General features: G+C 45.3%; 1 protein-coding gene across 8 annotated transcripts in view; it reads right to left on the reverse strand.

The window, feature by feature from the left end:
* Positions 1-17756, reverse strand: part of LOC135398863 (probable 3',5'-cyclic phosphodiesterase pde-5) — a 130698-nt gene that overhangs the window by 19616 nt on the left and 93326 nt on the right. For 7 of the 8 annotated variants that reach the window (XM_064630388.1, XM_064630387.1, XM_064630390.1 and 4 more), the window contains 3 exons: positions 8334-8420; positions 4408-4557; positions 27-229 (listed from right to left, as the gene is read on the reverse strand). In XM_064630388.1, the coding sequence (XP_064486458.1) occupies positions 27-229; positions 4408-4557; positions 8334-8420 (440 nt within the window). Of the gene's footprint in view, positions 1-26; positions 230-4407; positions 4558-6691; positions 6882-8333; positions 8423-17756 lie in introns of those variants that run through there. The other variant, XM_064630391.1, reaches the window with a different exon arrangement.

Consider the following 17756-nt stretch of genomic DNA (forward strand, 5'->3'; position numbering starts at 1 on the left):
CTTTGCTAGGGGATCGGGTGAAATACCTGCGTGTTCCTGTCGAAGAGGAAGAGATTCCAGCTGTCCGCGTTAACCGCTGACGCTATGGTTGCGGCCAACTCCGAGAGGACGTGAACCTTGCTGGGCTTCAGATAAAGGCTGCTTGTCAATTCCTGAAGCATCTTGCGCTTATCGGCGTGGACGCAGAATTTCCACCTCGAAAGACTCGTCTTCCGTGGAGGTGCCCGCCCTGGAAACATTGCGCTACATTGGAAGCCGGTCATGCGAACTCAAGCGGGCGCGTTTTTTCTGATTCGACTTCGACAACTCCGGGTTACCATAAAGCGCGAAACGCGTGGAACGTTTTCTCGGCGTTAAAACGTCGCGTGCACGCCATGGCCTTTGCACGCGCGGCGAAGAAACGCCCGCGAGACGACCACCCGCAACGCGTGGGACGCATACTGACACAGGGGTGGCATCCAATGTATTCCTCCGTAGACGAAAGCGTGCTGGGCGAACGCAATGCATCCTGGACAGGTCCTGGTCGCACGTCACAGCAAACGTCAAGGCGCACGTGACCTTAAAGATGGCGGCGCCCGTGATCGGCGGCCAAACCGTTTGTAAACAATGCGGTTGTTGTTTCTGGACGACGTTTTGGATGTTTTTCGATCACGGTAATTATTTTTATCCGATAATCTTGCAGTAAAACGCGCAGTTTTGCACACAAAGCTTCGTATTGTTGTCTTCCAAAGATGTGATGACGACTGCGCGTTAAGATTTACCGAGCCGATGCCATGTACTTAAACTAAGGAGAAATGGGCTACCATGTTGCGGAAGAAGCACCGCATAGTTTACGCTAGCAAAATGCGATAATGTCTTGGTGTTATGACGGCGAAAATATGTCGGTAAGCGGCAAGACGACATATAAACAAAGTCACATGACCTGAAAATGACGTTTTCTATGACGTGCGACCAGGACAAGATGGCAGTTTTGCCAAAAGCACCCGCTTGAGGGTAGTTACAACAATGGCGGGTTTGTGTCACCCCTGTGCATACTGAGCGAGACGCGCACCAATGATGCCAGACCACAAACGTTTGTTAGAATGTGGTGATTCTGTTGTTTGCTACACGGCTTCTGCGTTCATTTTGTTCGAGATATCTTAGAAATGTAGAAGTCAATTTAGTACGGTGGATATTGTCCTCCAAAATTGTGCGAGACTTTGTGTCTGCCGCACGCTACGGCGGCCATCGCTCTGTTGATCATTTCTCGGAAAATGCACCCGGACGCGCGCGAATACTGTCTATAAACTATAGACAGTATTAAATTGCTTGCTTAGCTTGCTGGCGTGTTCGCGAAAAGCAGACGGCAATGGCACGCGCGTACGTGTGCGACGTCATAACCCTTAACACCGACTTACCCTCCTTAGAAGCAGAGTAGGAAAGAGTTGTTACTCCGGCTATTTTTCGCCGCAGAGCTCTGACATTATTTCCGCTACTCTGGCTTACTCAGGGAGTTTTCGGGCCGAAACGCATGGAGCGTTTTCCTGACGATTTGACGACGCGCGCGCTACGCGTGCGTGTGACCTCGGGAAAACCAGTTTTACAACGCGCGCGGAGTCTGTTGACTACTCCGCGCGCTAACAGGCGTGACTAACAGACTCCGCGCGCGTTGTAAAACTGGTGTTCCCGAGGTCACACGCACGCCTTGCGCGCGCGTCGTCAAATCGTCAGGAAAACGCTCCATGCGTTTCGGCCCGAAAACTCCCTGAGTAAAGGGCTAAACGCATGGAGCGTTTTTCCGACGTTTTCAGGACGCGCGCGCGCTCGGCGTGCGTGTGACCTCGTAAAAACCAGGTTTTCAACGTGCGCGGAGGGCGTACGCCGGAATCTGTCGACTACAGATATTCGCGCGCGTCTGGGCGCGTTTTCCGAGAAGTAGACAGAACCATGGCCGTCGTGCGGCAGACAAGGTGGCGTATCAGCAGCTCGCATAAATTTTTGGGACATTATTCATCACACTAAATTTACGTGAACATTTTAATGGTATCAGGAATGAAGGAACGCAGGAACAACAGGAAAGAAGAGCATCTGCACGTTCTAACAGATATTTGTGGTCGACGAATATAGCAACAGTGGCGCGCGTCACTCGCTCCGTACGCGTCCCATGCGTTTCGGGTGGTCGCCTCGCTGGCGTTTCCTCGCCGCGTGTGCAAGGCCATCGCATACGCGCGACGTTTTGACGCTGAGAAAACGTCCAATGCGTTTCGCCCTTAACAGACTCCGCGCGCGTTGTAAAACTGGTGTTCCCGAGGTCACACGCACGCCTAGCGCGCGCGCGCGTCGTCGTCAAATCGTCAGGAAAACGCTCCATGCGTTTCGGCCAGAAAACTCCCTGAGTAAGCCAGAGTAGCGGAACTAATGTCACAGCTATGCAGCGAAAAATAGCCGGAGTAACAACTCTTCCCTACTCTGCTTCTAAGGAGGGTAAGTCTGTGTTAAGGGTTATGACGTCACACACGTACGCGTGTACCATTGCCGTCTGCTTTTCGCGAACACGCCAGCAAGCTAAGTAAGCAATTTAAGAAAATGTTTCAGAGCTCACTCTGCGATCTACAAATCAAGGACTGAATTCAAACAGCCGAACACTTCCATAGCGTGCACGGCGTGTCCCCATGAGCGTTAAATTGTAATTATTTTGCAGAATGTGCACGACGTTGTTGCACAGCACGTGGTTCTTTTTTATAGGTCTTTTTATAGGTCTTTTTATAGGACTCTTCCGGGTTAAACCCGGTTGCGCCGCGAATTCCATCAGTCGTCAACTGGACTATAGATGTACACGCTTCAACGGCAGTCCGTATATACGTATGCATATTTCATTTAAATTATATTGGAATGCAACAATAAACTATGCAAAGCAGCATTTGACATTTGCAATAGGTATTTGGTGCTTGTGACTCTAATTCTCGAGGAATACATATTTCAATGGCTGCCCTTTACTGCGGGCCGTCTGTTGCAAAGCGGCGCTCGAAATTTCCATGTATGCACATGGGTGACACAAACCCGCCATTGTTGCAACTACCCTCAAGCGGGTGCCTTTGGCAAAACTGCCATCTTGTCCTGGTCGCACGTCACAGAAAACGTCATTTTGAGGTCATGTGACTTTGTTTACATGTCGTTTTGCCGCTTACCGACATATCTCCGTCGTCATAAAGCCAAGAGATTAACATAACATTAACATATTTTGCCAGCGTAAACCATGCGGTGCTTCTTCCGCAACATGGTACCCCATTTCTCCTTAGTTTAAGTACATCGCATCGGCTCGGTGAGTCCTAACGGGCGGTCGTCATCACATCTTTGGAAGTCGTCAACAGTACGAGTCCTTATGTGCAAAACTGCGCATTTTACTGCGAGATTATCGGATAAAAATAATTACCGTGATCAAAAGACATCCAAAACGTCGCGCAGAAACAATAACCGCATTGTTTACAAACGGTTTGGCCGCCGATCACGGGCGCCGCCATCTTTAAGGTCACGTGCGCCTTGACGTTTACTGTGACGTGCGACCAGGACCTGTCCAGGATGCATTGCGTTCGCCCAGCACGCTTTCGTCTACGGAGCAATACAATGCCACCCCTGTGCATGTATGTCATACCCAACTCGCGAGTTACTCGGAGTTGCCACAGTTGAATAAGAAAAAGGCGCCCAACTGTCGTCTGCATAGTAGTTTGAAGCTTAGTTTCGGAATACGTGTGTGCGTGGGGTCTCAAAGTGGCCCCTATTGGTTTATATCAGGTAACGTGACATACACATTGTGTCCCAAGTAACACGCGCAAAGAGTTTAAAAACACGCCGTTTATCGTTGTCGCCAGTATTTTCTTTTTCATTGTGCCTAATTAATCGAAAAGCCGAAGTGACAATTGGAAAGTTGCAGAGTGCTTTGAGAAACACCCGATAGAGATGTTTTCGAAATAATATACGTTTTGTGAGACTTTCTTTTTCGATCTAATCTTACTCAGACTTTTTTGAAGACACCAAGTCTTCAAAAACGTCTGAGTAAGATTAGACCGAAAAAGAAAGTCTCACAAAGCGTATTCTGTGCATGTTAATTAGGAAACACACTTATACTCTTAAAAATGAACTTCACCACATAGCACTCTCCTAGCCAACCATCATCCCGAATGACAACGTTCTCGCCCCTGATTTGTTGAAAACGGGAGGAGGAGCCTATTTTGTGCCGTGCATAATAGGCACAAAATAGGCTCCTCCTCCCATTTTCAGCAAATCAGGGGCGAGAACGTTGTCATTCGGGATGATGGTTGGCTAGGAGAGTGCTATGTGGTGAAGTTCATTTTTAAGAGTGTACGGCTCCAAACTTACTAAAAGTTGTGTCCATACATGAGCGCCATCTGTGGCGTGTGAGCCTCTCACCTCCTGCCTGGGCTGCCTTCTTGCTGAGTCTCTGAGTGTATCGAATGACCCACCGCTCCAGGGTTTCCAACTCGCAGTGGTTCATGACGAAGTCCTCCAAAAACCGCTCGTTCTGGAGCAGGTATGACGTCACCTGTTCTTCCGTCATTTCTAGCGGACACATGAACATACTTGTAGGGACACATTTGCAAGCGACACTAGCGAATGTTTCAACAGGCAACAATGTTTGCATGAACGTTCCGTTAACTGCGCTATATATCTATCTGATCGATATCTTCTGAATTAAGCCTGTACTGCAGCATTTTGTATACAGAGTACTATGTTCTATCTCTTTCTTCGAGTTTAGTTCGCATGTCAAGTTGCGATGGCTTTCATAAGGAACCTTAGAAGACACAAGCATTTTTTTTTACACGCTATATAGCAGTTGTGTTTCTTACAGGTTAGCTACGGAAGCACACTGCACATTTGCTCGAGTATATCCTATGACAATCTTATAGTATTTACATGTTCTTATTTAGAATTAATATTTTCATCTCGCAATCTTTAAAAAAGAAGTAAGAGACATTCTACCAATGCCCAATACCTCGCAAATAATGCTTTTTAAAAGACTGCACGAGAAATAGCCGCATAAAAGACAAAAATCAGCGACATAAGACTCGCGTCACTTCGAGGTCAACCAATGAGCAGCCTTCAAACTCACCAGCAGGATCTAACAACAAACTACTACATAGCCATAACCAGAGCCAGAAAAATATATCGGGAGGGCTTCTATGGAGACTTTCCGTGGGAGAGGAGGATTTCCCCTCGTCTCTCTCCTCTCTCTCCCAAGTGCACTACCAAAAAGGTGCAAGGTTTCGGGGGGTGGGGGTGGGGGGTTGAACATCCAGATCACCCTCCCTGGCTATACGCCAGTGGCCATATCGTTTCACGCCTCAGCTCGACCATCCGTAGCGCAAAAAAAAAAAAAAAAAAAAATCATCTCACGCGCTTCTGCCGACTCACTCTGCATCCCTATCGTCCAATGAAGCGTGGATTTTGCTTTGACGTCACCCATCCAAACATAGCCACTAGGCCGTGCAACAAACAGACCCTAATTATGCGTCCGCGTTTCCTTGGCAGTTAGTTGCCTCCAGGCAGCGTTCAGGAGGCTTGTTTACGAAAACTCTCAGGCATGAATACTTATTCGGTTAAAGGAGGTAGTCTGGCTGTAATTGAATCAGCAGTTGCGTCGTCTGCTTTCTTAGACCTGATGAAGTGCAGTTCACTGCATACACGAAAGCTTGTACGCTAATACACAGTAGTTTCAGTGTTTTATCTTTTTTTTTTTGTCGCTTGTGTTGACCGTACTCGACTCAAAGTTTCCAAATTACCTGCTCCTTTCGCAAGAGCCAGCAGGATTGCATTGCTCAAGTTGGAAACTAACATCCCGGAAATGAGGCTGGGTTTGCATTGTGGGCCAACGCGTTTCAGTGCATTTCGGTATTAAAAATAAAATATCCAATTTCAGACAGCGGTTCTCGTCATGCGCGTCTTCCACGTGTGAGCAATCCGGATAAATTAGCATGTCATTAACATAACTAGGGGAGTTGAGTGCGATATGAGTGCACCAGATTAAGAAACTTCTCACAGTTCGGGACTGTCTTTCCCGCAGTTCTTGGATATGCTAATAATACCAAGAAAGGAATTACTTAAGAATTACCTAAAGTGTGTGTGTGTGTGTGTGTTTCTTCATAAGACGTGAGAATGGCTTGAAAGGGGAGTGTTCATTTTCACAATATGATCGTCTTGTAAAGCTTCGTTTGCGCTCCGCGTTTTCGACGTTAAACAACACTGATGTTAAGTAGTTAGTTAACATAATGCACTTTCCTCACGTGAACAACACTAAACGACGCGTGGAATATTCGGCGCGTGAATAAAAATTAATTAGCCTTTCGAGACAGCTATAATACTTCGCCATACACTTTTCACGATCAAAATTAATAAAAAAAAGAGAAAAAGATAATGTTAGTGTCATCCCGTGGTATCTTTAGTCTAATATTAATATACACAAAATACACAGGATGTAGTGCAACTGAACAAGGTAGTGCGCACGCAATTCACAGCACGAATATCATCCACCAATCACGTCACAGTTACGGGGAAACTCAATCGGTGCACAGCCTATCAAACGCAGAGTAGGAACGTTGCACCATGTCGGACCGGAATACCGAACGAAAGCTGAAGTAACATATTAACAGACATCAAACGAAGGGTGAGCGGAAGGGGAAGTTTCCATCGTGCGTACCAGTAGGTGGGTGCCTCATTTCTTGTGGTTCAGCGGCCTCTGATTGGTTGGGAGCCGCGGCGGTGGCGCTGACGTCATCCTCGCGACGAGGGGAACAAAATGGTGGACATGTCAGCGCATGGATCACTCCCTCCGCGGTTCTAAGCCACTTGGAAGAACGGCGGTGCATTGAACCAGCTTGAGCGCCACGCTGCGGAGACACATGGCAGTACGAGGTGTCACATTGGGGAGGGAACTTTGTGGGTAAATATGCACAAAAGATTTCCGTAGCTCGACTTATACACATTTTGTTTCTTTTCTTAATTTTTTTTCTCTTCTTGATTTATAATCAATCGGACTGGGGACAACTGTAGCGCAGCGCTGTGCGGTGCATTCAGACGACTGCGACGTCATATATCAGCTAGTTGTGAAGCAGAAGTATAGCGTGGTAGTTTTATGTAGTCTTCTTGCTCTGTTACGGCAAAACGTGAAAACAAATATTGCAAAGCACCTCCACGTGAACAAAACTAACCCACAGTGGTGTCGTTCATGATCCTCATTGTTTCACGGCGTAAAACCCCGACGTGGATCATTTTTTAACATACAGATGACCCACGGTCTTGCCAAATTTCTAACAAGCGGGTTGTAGCCGGGTAGTTGGTTGTAGAATTTTAACAAGAAATTTTTAACTAATAGAGCATTTCAGAACAGGGTGTAGAGAATTTCGGACCCGAACGAAAGTGCCTCTCCCTGCGCGCACGGCTTGTAGAATGGGGTCTTCACAAAGCAGACAGATACGCTTGCAACATCGCTATATATACGGGTAGCAACCAAGTCTTACGAAAAGAAACAAAACAAATAAGAAAATCGCTAGAGAAAATTTCTGAAGAAGAAGATTTCTTAGAAGAAGAAGATTTAAAGAAGATCTTAAAGAAGATTTCTTCTTTTTAAAGAAGAAAATTTCTAAAGAAAATTTCTACAGATATTGCGTCGTTAGTAGTAAAAATGACTGGTATCGTAAAAAGTATTTGTCGTTGTCGTCAATGTTGTCGGCTGTTTGCGGACGACACGCTCACGCGGATTCTCGCCGGCTGCGAGAACGATCCAAGGAAGCTCGGCTCCGCGCTATTTTAGAAAAATAGCTTTATCGTTTATTGTTAATAATTTAGTTAATAGCTTATTGTAGATAGCCATTTGTGTTTACCTAAGTGATCTGGAGTAGCCGGCTCTCGTAATGAGTGCCTATTTCTCCTTTTTTTCTTTTTTTTTTATTATTGAGTCAACTCAACTCAGAAAAAAAAAGCTAACAAGAAAAATTTGTGGTTCTACGTTGAGAGACAACTTCGAACGATAGCGCGCGCACCCGAAACCGAAAGCGCGATTTAATGAACCTGAATGTATAGACCACTTTCTGTTTACAAACATGTGGCGTCCCGAGAAGACCGGTTCGAGGTTATATTTTGCTGTGGTTGGCAAGAAGCGGGAAAAACGCGTCTGCTGATAGGCCGAAAAGGCTGATAAGGATGATAGGTGCCCACCAGCATGCTTTGAGCGGCGGCGAAACGTAATCGATGACGTAGGGGTGCAAGTGGTCTATAATATGACGGATAGATGCATCGACGCCATCGCTCGTACTTGTGGCAAGCAACGTGATATCACTTACTTGAGTCTTGAATGCAGCTCTGCGAGCAACTTCTCATGATGCGCCCACTTGGAAGTGGGCTAGGACTCCGAGACTTCCGGTCCCCGACTGAAAGGAGGAAATGACGTCATAAACAACTACTACTCCCATAGTGACGAGTTCAAGCTAACATACACGAAGCCACCACTCTTCGATTGCACAGAACCTCAACTCTGCGTATTTTTTCTTCCCGCACCTAACCTATCTTTACCGAACTTAACGCGAGCGACGAGAAGGTATTAAATATTTACTCGACCGGCACTGCGAGAAAAGTAATCTTTCCCATCAGCACAAAAAAAAAGGAAGAAAGAAAGAAAAGAAGCAAAACCTCAATGAATAATGAAAGTTTATAATAATGGTACTGTGATGTGACACGCAAAGTTTGTCTGCGTGCGCAGTGTGACGATTGCACGTGCCGCAGGGTATACGACTGGCGGATAATAGACCATTTTGGAAAAGCAAGCGCCACCTGTGGCACGCAAGGACTCATGGGAACTTATAGCGCCTTAAAGCATTACGAGACGACCAGAGGTGGAGGTAGAAGAAGAACAACAACATTCCTGGTGTGCGCAGCAGCAGCGGCAGCCGGGGAACCGAAGCCACCGAAGCAGACGACAGAGCAGTGTCCCTCAAAGTTCCCATGCTGCTTTGCGCCGCGCGCTTGGTGGCGCGCGCATCTTTTTAAAATCGTCTATTTCGACCACCTGGAGTTCTTTTGACGTGCGCCGGAAATCTCCGACAGACGGTGCTGGAAGCTAGTGTTTACCTCCCCCCATACATTGCTTTATATACCGCCATCGACCGGGATCGAACCAGTCATCTAGAGCTCAGCCATAGCCAGCACGTTACCGACTCAGCTATACCCGTGCGTCATCAGCACACACAGCTCACAGTGGCACTAAAAAGACGGAATATTATGCGTGCCTCGGATGCACATCCACGCGTGTTCGCGAGACAGAAACCTCTTTGTCCGCGTCCTTCCAACGACTTGAGCAAACACGTATTATAGAGCATCGGAGCGTGAGGTCGCCGCCTTATGGAACGAGCTCATCTCCCGAAGTTACAATGGCAGGGCCTCTTGGCTCACGCCTATACCGCATAATAAGACATCTGCGCACTTCTTCGATAATTTTGCTGGCATACACTCTTAAAAATGAACTTCACCGCATAGCACGCTCATAGCCAACCAACATCGCGGATGATATCGTTATCTGCCCTGATTTGTTGAAAACGGTGGGTGTATACGCCTTTTTTGTGACAATTAGGAACAGCATAAGTGTCACAAAAAAGGCGTACGCCCACCGTTTTCAACAAATCAGGGCAGATAACGATATCACTCGAGATGATGGTAGGCTATACACTCTTAGAAATGAACTTCACCACATAGCACGCTCCTAGCCAACCATCATCCCGAATGACAACGTTCTCGCCCCTGATTTGCTGAAAACGGGAGGAGGAGCCTATTTTGTGCCGTGCATAATGGCACAAAATAGGCTCCTCCTCCCGTTTTCAGCAAATCAGGGGCGAGAACGTTGTCATTCGGGATGATGGTTGGCTGGGAGAGTGCTATGTGGTGAAGTTCATTTTTAAGAGTGTAGGAGCGTGCTATGCCGTGAAGTTCATGTTTAAGAGTGTATGAAGCCCGTTACTTCAAAGCGGAGCACAGGGGCAGGCTGTGCACGTGTCAGGTATATAGGGCTTGATGTCGTTCTTGGGACACCCAAAGCGCGAAAAACGCGGGATTTGTCCAAAGATTGGGCACGGCTTTTAAATAGGGCACCCAAACGCTCCGAGGACCCAGAAGAAATAACGGATTGCACGTAACTGCGCATGCCCAGAACTCAAACCGTTTTCCGCAATGCGCAGCTGCGACCGACCCCAAAGAGCTTGGGTATACGCCAATTTTAAAGCGCTCTAATATTAGCTGATTCAGTGTTAATTCTATCGTTCGATATTTAGACGTAGCCGGAGACGAGCGCACGCGCGTTATTTTCGACTGATAGTTTAAATTGAATTCAATTAAAAATTGGAAAACGAGAAAACGTGATTGCCAGCTACTCATAACACATATACACTCTTAAAAATGAACTTCACCGCATAGCACGCTCCTAGCGAACCATCATCTCGAATGATATCGTTATCTTCCCTGATTTGTTGAAATCACGGGGCGTACGCCTTTTCTGTGACAATTATGAACAGCATAAGTGTCACAAAAAAGGCGTACGCCTACCGTTTTGAACATATCAGGGCACATAGCAATATTATTAGAGTTGATGGTTGGCTAGGAGCGTGCTATGCGGTGAAGTTCATTTTTAAGAGTGTAGCTGCATGCTAATGAAGTAAAATAAAAAGAAGAAGAAGAAGAAGAAGAAGAAGACAGATAGTCACAGGACATTAGTCGTCGTAGCGGCATACTGTAATTACTTTTCGGGAAGAAACAAAGCACATCCTCCTAAGAGCTAGGCGTACGTACGTTCTTTCAAAGTGTCTCTTCTCTTCTGTTTGTGTCATCGCCAGACATTAGGGCTGATTTTGCTGCTGCTGCGTCATAGAGTTTATACGTTGCTTGCGTAGAACGAGCTAATTCGTTAAATGTGCCTCGTTTTGCCGACGTAGCTATGCGGGGTAATAGCCTTATATAGTATATACGCGACGCATTCATCACTGTCCGCACGCGTAATGCAATGTAGGCGAGACGGAATGGAAACGAACGGGAGGAGCAAAAAAAAATCTATATCCCCAGAATTCATCCCTCAGTGTCAGCATTCATCCCTGGATTCTCACAAGAATGGCACGTAAGCTATCCATCTTCCCCTCTCCATTTTTAGTCCCTTCTTTCACCTTCTTAGTTCTTCTGCTCCTCCGTGTCGTCTTCAACGACTCCTTCCTGAATTTGTTTTGGCGGTTTCCAAATATTCATTTATTCATTCAATCAATCATTCAATCATTCATTCAATCAATCATTCATTCATCACTCACTCATTCAATCAATCAATCAATCAATCAAACAAACCCTTTTGAAGGAGAGCTGGGGGAACACACACACACGCACACAAATAAAGATACGGTGATATCACTTAAAAACAACAACAACTACATAAGGGTACGATGATGAGATGGAGCTGATGCCGGCCAGCAGGTTGAGCGCTGCCCCATGCTGGGAGAAACGTGCAGTTTTGTATTTGAATTTCTGAAATGTACACGCAACCGACGTTTCGGTGTGCCGTGATATCCAAACAACAACAACAACAACAACTAGATCCCGTGATATGCAAAAATGCGATGCGCTGTATGCAAAATATGTGAAAATGTTGTACGCGTGCAATGTGTGATATGTGTGCCAAAAGGCGCTGCAGGTAAAAAATGTGATAGTATACAGAGAGCCTTTACGCTATACTATTCGTAAGGAGAACAATATTCACGTAAAATATGTTCGTATGTCATATCATTACATTGTATGTTATTAACATGATTAACATGTTATAACATAACATTAACATTATGTATGTTATATCACGACATGCGTAAAAAATGCGGCACATGTGTATAAGAGAAAGGATGGACGCGGACGAAATAAACACAGATATAGACATAACGGCGAAAAAACAGGCGAGCTGGTGATTGTGGTAGTTCGTTATACTGAAACCCTGAGATTGGGAAAGAACACAGAAACAAAGACAGGCCATTAAAGAAATACCGCATTCATTATTAGCAAAATAAGTTTGTTATTGTTGAACAGTTCACTAAGCAACGCTCGCGGTACGGTACGTTCGCTCGATACGTACGCTACGTACAGTTTGTAATCTCTCTTTCTGTAAGACACAGCCTAGAGCACCGCAAGGTGAGAAAAGGTAGCGGAAGACATTGTCTCTATCTCGCCTATAGCCCCGCGGGGACAAGACAATGCCTCATCCAATGCAAGGGCCCAGTGAAGCATGGCACGTCGCATCGGGAGCAACAATGAGAAATATTTAGTTCGAGCGGAACGGCCAGGCAAAGAGAAACAGAATGTGGACAGTATATTATGAAAGAAACAAGTAGATCTATAGTACGGTACGGTTAGCGGTACTCTCGCACGATTCGATTGGGCGGGTGGCTTCATTGCTGCAAGCACTGAAGGAGAGGTGAGATTAGAAGCACTATACTGATAAGAAGGCACATGAAAACTTTTTGTTACATTTATACGTATAGGTTCGACGATCAGTGGGAGAGGAGATACCTCACTATTGCTGCAACATCTCACCTTCGATTCAGATTCACATGGTTGAAAGAAGCACAAAAGGAGAGGGACACTGAGGTGCTACTCCAGGAGTACAGATTATTGGAACAAGAGCAAGAGGTGCCCACATCATCTTTAATGGCGTCGACGTCCGACGACTCCGATCAGGACTACAGTCAAACTCCTTTACAACGAAGCTCAGGGGACAGCAAAAAAAATTCGCAGTAAAGGAATTTTCGTTAAAAAGGATGTTCATTATTGGACCTATAGGCTCCAGCGGGACCGCAAAAAAAATTTGCTGTAGTGGTATTTTCGTTAAAAAGGTGTTCGCTATAAAGGAGTTTGACTGTATATTTCTCAAATATAACAATGGTATCCACCCTAGTGCCCCAGTTGAGCGGCTGTCTAGCGTGGGCAGAGAGGCTTTCGCAATTAAACGAGGCAAACTCAGTGATGTAAACTTCGAACACCAGTTGCTGCTCAAGTGTAACACGTATAAATAGCACATTGTACATAACTTCCACATTTGCAATAAATCCTGTTGATGCCGCGTCTTTGTTTGGGAAATCCGCAAAGTAACTGTAACTAGTAAGTGTAACTGAAGTAGTTACTTTTTCGTTGAATAGCTAACTGTATCTTAGTTACGTTTTTGCTCGAGTAACTGTAGCTTAGCTACTTTTCAAAGTATCTTTTCCCGCATATTGCGATGCGAACGCCAAGGCGCCAGACGACCTCGGAGGCAATCGCATGCGCTGCGCTCCCATGCGTAGTGCCTGGCATACGTCATCGTGGTATCAGTTACACAGGGAGTGCGAATCTTTAAACCTCGTTTATTTAACTGATTTATTAACTGATACTATTTTTAACTAAGTATAACTATAATTAACTAAATTTAACTATATATTTAACTGATATTATTTTAACTCAAAAACTCATTTATTATTGACCGCGAAGAGGTGACGAACATTATACCGTGTTACTCTCACACATATGTTCCCGGATCCGATAATCCCTTTAAGCGTTTTTGTAATGAATATTGGCTCAGTTAGATCTGCAGTTAGTAGGTGCAGCGATACGTGAAGCGATACGTGTTGACCTCGAGCAGCTACTCGGTGACTGGTCAGCAGCACACCGATGTGTCTCACACACTACCTATGATCTCCTTTCTTAGCACTATTTGTGGAATAAACATCCTTTTAGAATCCTCGGTATAGCCTGACCTCGCTACCATAAGCGTACTGGCGTAGCCGGCCGAATGTAGAGTTGGGCCAACATCTCCATATTTTTCTCTTTTATATACCAACCATACCATACCGTACCATCTCTTTTTCTCTCTCTCTCTTCCCTTTTCCAGCATCACCCCCTCTCCCACGGTATACCCCGCATATCTCCTTCTCTAACACTCTTTCGTACTATTGCTCTATCCTCACTCCACTTGTCCACGTATCGTGGTCATAGTTGTTTCGCGGCGCTAACACAAAATAAAATGCAAAAAAAAAACAAAAAAAACACAGAAAGGAACCGAAATTTACGGTTCGTTAGCCCTAGTGGCAGAAAGTATGCTAACGCCAGCGAAGGCGTGTACAGAAAACGTCGTATCGTTAGTGAAATACACCACGTTAAAAAAAGAAAAAAGGAGAGTAGAAAAAGTAAAAGAAGAAAAAAAAATAAAGAGAGAAAGAAAAAAGAAGAAGAAAAAATAAAAAAATAAAGAGGACAGTGGCCGTCGCCCGAGGGAAGACTGACCTCCCCAATGCGTTCTTTCCCTCCTTCAACTTCTACTTCAGCCTAACGAGACGATTGTCGGTTTCGTTGATGGAGCGCTCAAATTGTTAACCCCAGGACGAATTGCTTCATTATGCAACTATGCAAGAACCTCAGCGCACATCCCAGCGTGCAAGGTCTCGGAGCCTCACTTTTGCGCGGTTCCAATATTTAGATCGCTTCTTTCTTTCTTCTTTCTTTTGTTCTTTTACTTGACTTTCGTGCGTCTCTCTAGGAGATCGGAATTCAAATTTCTGAAACGTTCAAGAAAAATTCAAAGAACTGCCGAATTCATTATTCATCGTGCATAATAAAAATCATTTAGTTACCGAGGAGAACACCCCGCGGCGACTTGGCCTACGTTGCGTGACGCGTAATACGAAACACAAAACAATTTAGGGAACAGCTTATGCAATTCGAACGGCAGCGGCTGCCAGTAGGGGGCGCAACGAATACTGCGATCAGCGCCGCCGTCGACAGAATTATCGTTCGCCGGTGGGAAACGGCAGTTAGTTGGCGCGCGTTAAAAATCTGAATGCGTTACCGCAAAAATGCGTTACTCCGAAAGAAATTGGTGTCTGTTTACAAACCAGCATTATTTTTTTTTAATTATGTGTTCCAGATAACTGCGGCTGAGCCTCCTTCCTCAATACGAGCCAGGGCGTCATGGATCACATCGGATACTTTTTAGACAAATTGTGATTACATATGCCCTTTCAGATCGACACCTTCCTGACTTCGACCTCCCTCTCGCACAGATTACAGGCTTCAATAGGCTACGGTATCGATTAACATGAACGCTTTTAGTCTCGCAGTGAGTAGCACAAAGAAGCTACAAAGGCCATTTTGTCTGCATGGGCATTGAAAGGGTCGTTGCATTGCATGCATTTGTTGTGTGTTTCCCTTCCTCCTTTCCGCTTGTTTTGCCTTACTTTCCCCATAGGCCCGTATAGGAAATGAAGTTCTGTTGTCTTCCTTATAATTTTACATGGTAGTAGCCAAGATCGTAGTGAAGACTGGGAGGTTGTGGGTTCGAGTCCTATACAACCGGTTGTGCTGTCTGATGTCTGTCAAAAAAATATTTGACATGACAACAAGAAGAATATTGAGTACCAGAAAAGCAAAAGCGTCGTTATCAATGACATGGCAAATAAATTCGTACGAACACCACACTACAGTGAGGCATCAAGGGGTCTTTGTATAGGCTACGAAAACCAAGTGAACAACAAATACATGAAATGACGACAGTTAAATTGTGAACGACAACTACTGTTATCGCCGTCGTGAGCACTCTCGTATACGTTTCGAATATTCCGTCAGATTACATAGCCAAAAGCCCTCCCACGTAATATTCTCCACAGTACATAGCACGCGTTGTCAAAACACCTCGAGAGCGCACATCTCATCAATACGCGCATTACAACTACGTCCGGGAGATAGGCGCATTCCCCGCAAGGTTGTCAACAGAAGGAATGCGTTTGATTCTATTACATGCGACGGGCACGAAAATGCCCGGATGGTTTCGGAATTCCCCGTACGAAATATAGAAGGGAGGGATTTATTCGAGTCGCGCCTAAAGAACCGGAAAGGAAAACATCGCGTCATGGCATGTATGTGTTGCGAGATGGCGTCCGCAGCGATTTTTGAATCCTCGTGCCGCATTTCGTTCACGCGCGTTCGGTTTGCTTTCTACGTAGCGTTTTGGCGCCTTCGTCTTATGCGTATCCCTCTTACAACGCCTGAACAGTTTCGACAAAGAAAGGAATTTGTGCAGAGGACAGGTTTTGTACACCATCCTTTGTGTCTAAAAAAGAAAGAAAAAAAAAGAGAGAGAGAGAAAACAGAGATACGATAGCAAAATGCGTATTCTGTGAACCAAAAAAAAAAAAAGTATGTGCTGCTGTATTAGAAAGAGAGAGAGAAAGATACGTGAATTGCAGGACTCGGCGGATAATAATCATAGAAGGTAGAGGGAAACCAGCATAAGAAAACGACTGGAAACGATGCACACTAATGGTAATGATGAGAATGACAGATAAAAACACACACAAAAAAAAGGTAAAAGAAAAAAAAAACGATGTACACGGTTTCATAGGGACCAACGATGAAGTGCGCATGAAGCACTCGTCATAGCGAAATGTGCAGAGTTCATACTCTTCCTTCTAAAAGGGTTCCAAAAAGGTCATTAGTGGTATGGCGGGCTAGAATCTAGCCCTTCTAGCCCGCCATATTAGTGGCTCAGTAGATAGCATACTGTCGTTAGTTCGCATCGTAATGGCTCAACCGCTCCGCGTGCGATGCAGATGTTGATGCGAAAGTTGTGTTTTCGGGCCCCAATGCGCGATGATGGGCAAAGTACCTCAAAATTGTACTTCAAGTAAAGTACCAAGTGCCTGGCGTCATTAGTGCTTCAAGGACAACACAAAGTACCCCATATTGCGAACGTACTTCAAATAAAGTACAAAGTACTAGGCAAAGTACTTTAGGTATACACATGAAGTGCACCGCCGAGAATTTGTATCACTTTGCATTTCACTTTTTGATAGCTATATATGTCACACCCACATAGTGCTAATCTAATCTAATCTACTTACTAATCTAATATTCGGGCATAACGTGCAAGGAAATTCCACGGGAAAACAGGGCACCTTTTTTAGAAAAACAAGCGCCACCTGTGGCGCGCTTTCTCTTGCGCGATATCTTTCCAAAAAAAGGGTATTTTATGCGCGATGAGCAGCTCGGGAGGAATGGGACCAGTACGGTCTCAACCCACGACCAGAGTGCTCATCACCCTAGAAAAACTTACTAGTGAACGAGAAATCGCCAACTGTCCAGGGTCTTGAACCAATGACCTGATGGAGGGTATAGACTTCGTCTTCAGCCGGGCGTAAGAACCATACCAAAATTGTTACTGTGTCAATGTTGCCAGAACCACATATATTTGGAGGAAGAAAGCGATTTTGGTCTATGGCTGTAAGCTTGATGTCGTCCAATCAGGTGAGCAATGTTCGATACTACAATTTCTTGTTGAATTCTTTCCGTGCCGTCTCCTTCCTCCCAATCCACTTCCCACCCTTCCCAGAAGAGTTAGGACGACTATAGCCTGCTCGGGTGTTGTGCAGTAACATTCACCTCTTAAGAGCACTCAAACTTGTTTCCACGTGTGCAATAAAAACAAACAAACAAACAAACTGCAATTGCCCCATTCCTCTTGATTGATTGATTTTAAAAGAAAAAAATGGAGATGGTAGTCTCGAGCCACTCGGGACTGGCTACTCCAGGACGCGTTATTAATAAAAGAAAGGGAAACTACACTAACCTCGACGCTTTGAAACGCTTTGAAAGAATAAATGAGAACATCATCACCGAGCTTGTCACCAAAAGCGAAGTCTCAAGGCACTAAAAACAAAGAGTGTCACAAT

The sequence above is a fragment of the Ornithodoros turicata genome, chromosome 6 (assembly GCF_037126465.1).
Source record: "Ornithodoros turicata isolate Travis chromosome 6, ASM3712646v1, whole genome shotgun sequence".
NCBI classification, from domain to species: Eukaryota; Metazoa; Arthropoda; class Arachnida; order Ixodida; family Argasidae; genus Ornithodoros; species Ornithodoros turicata.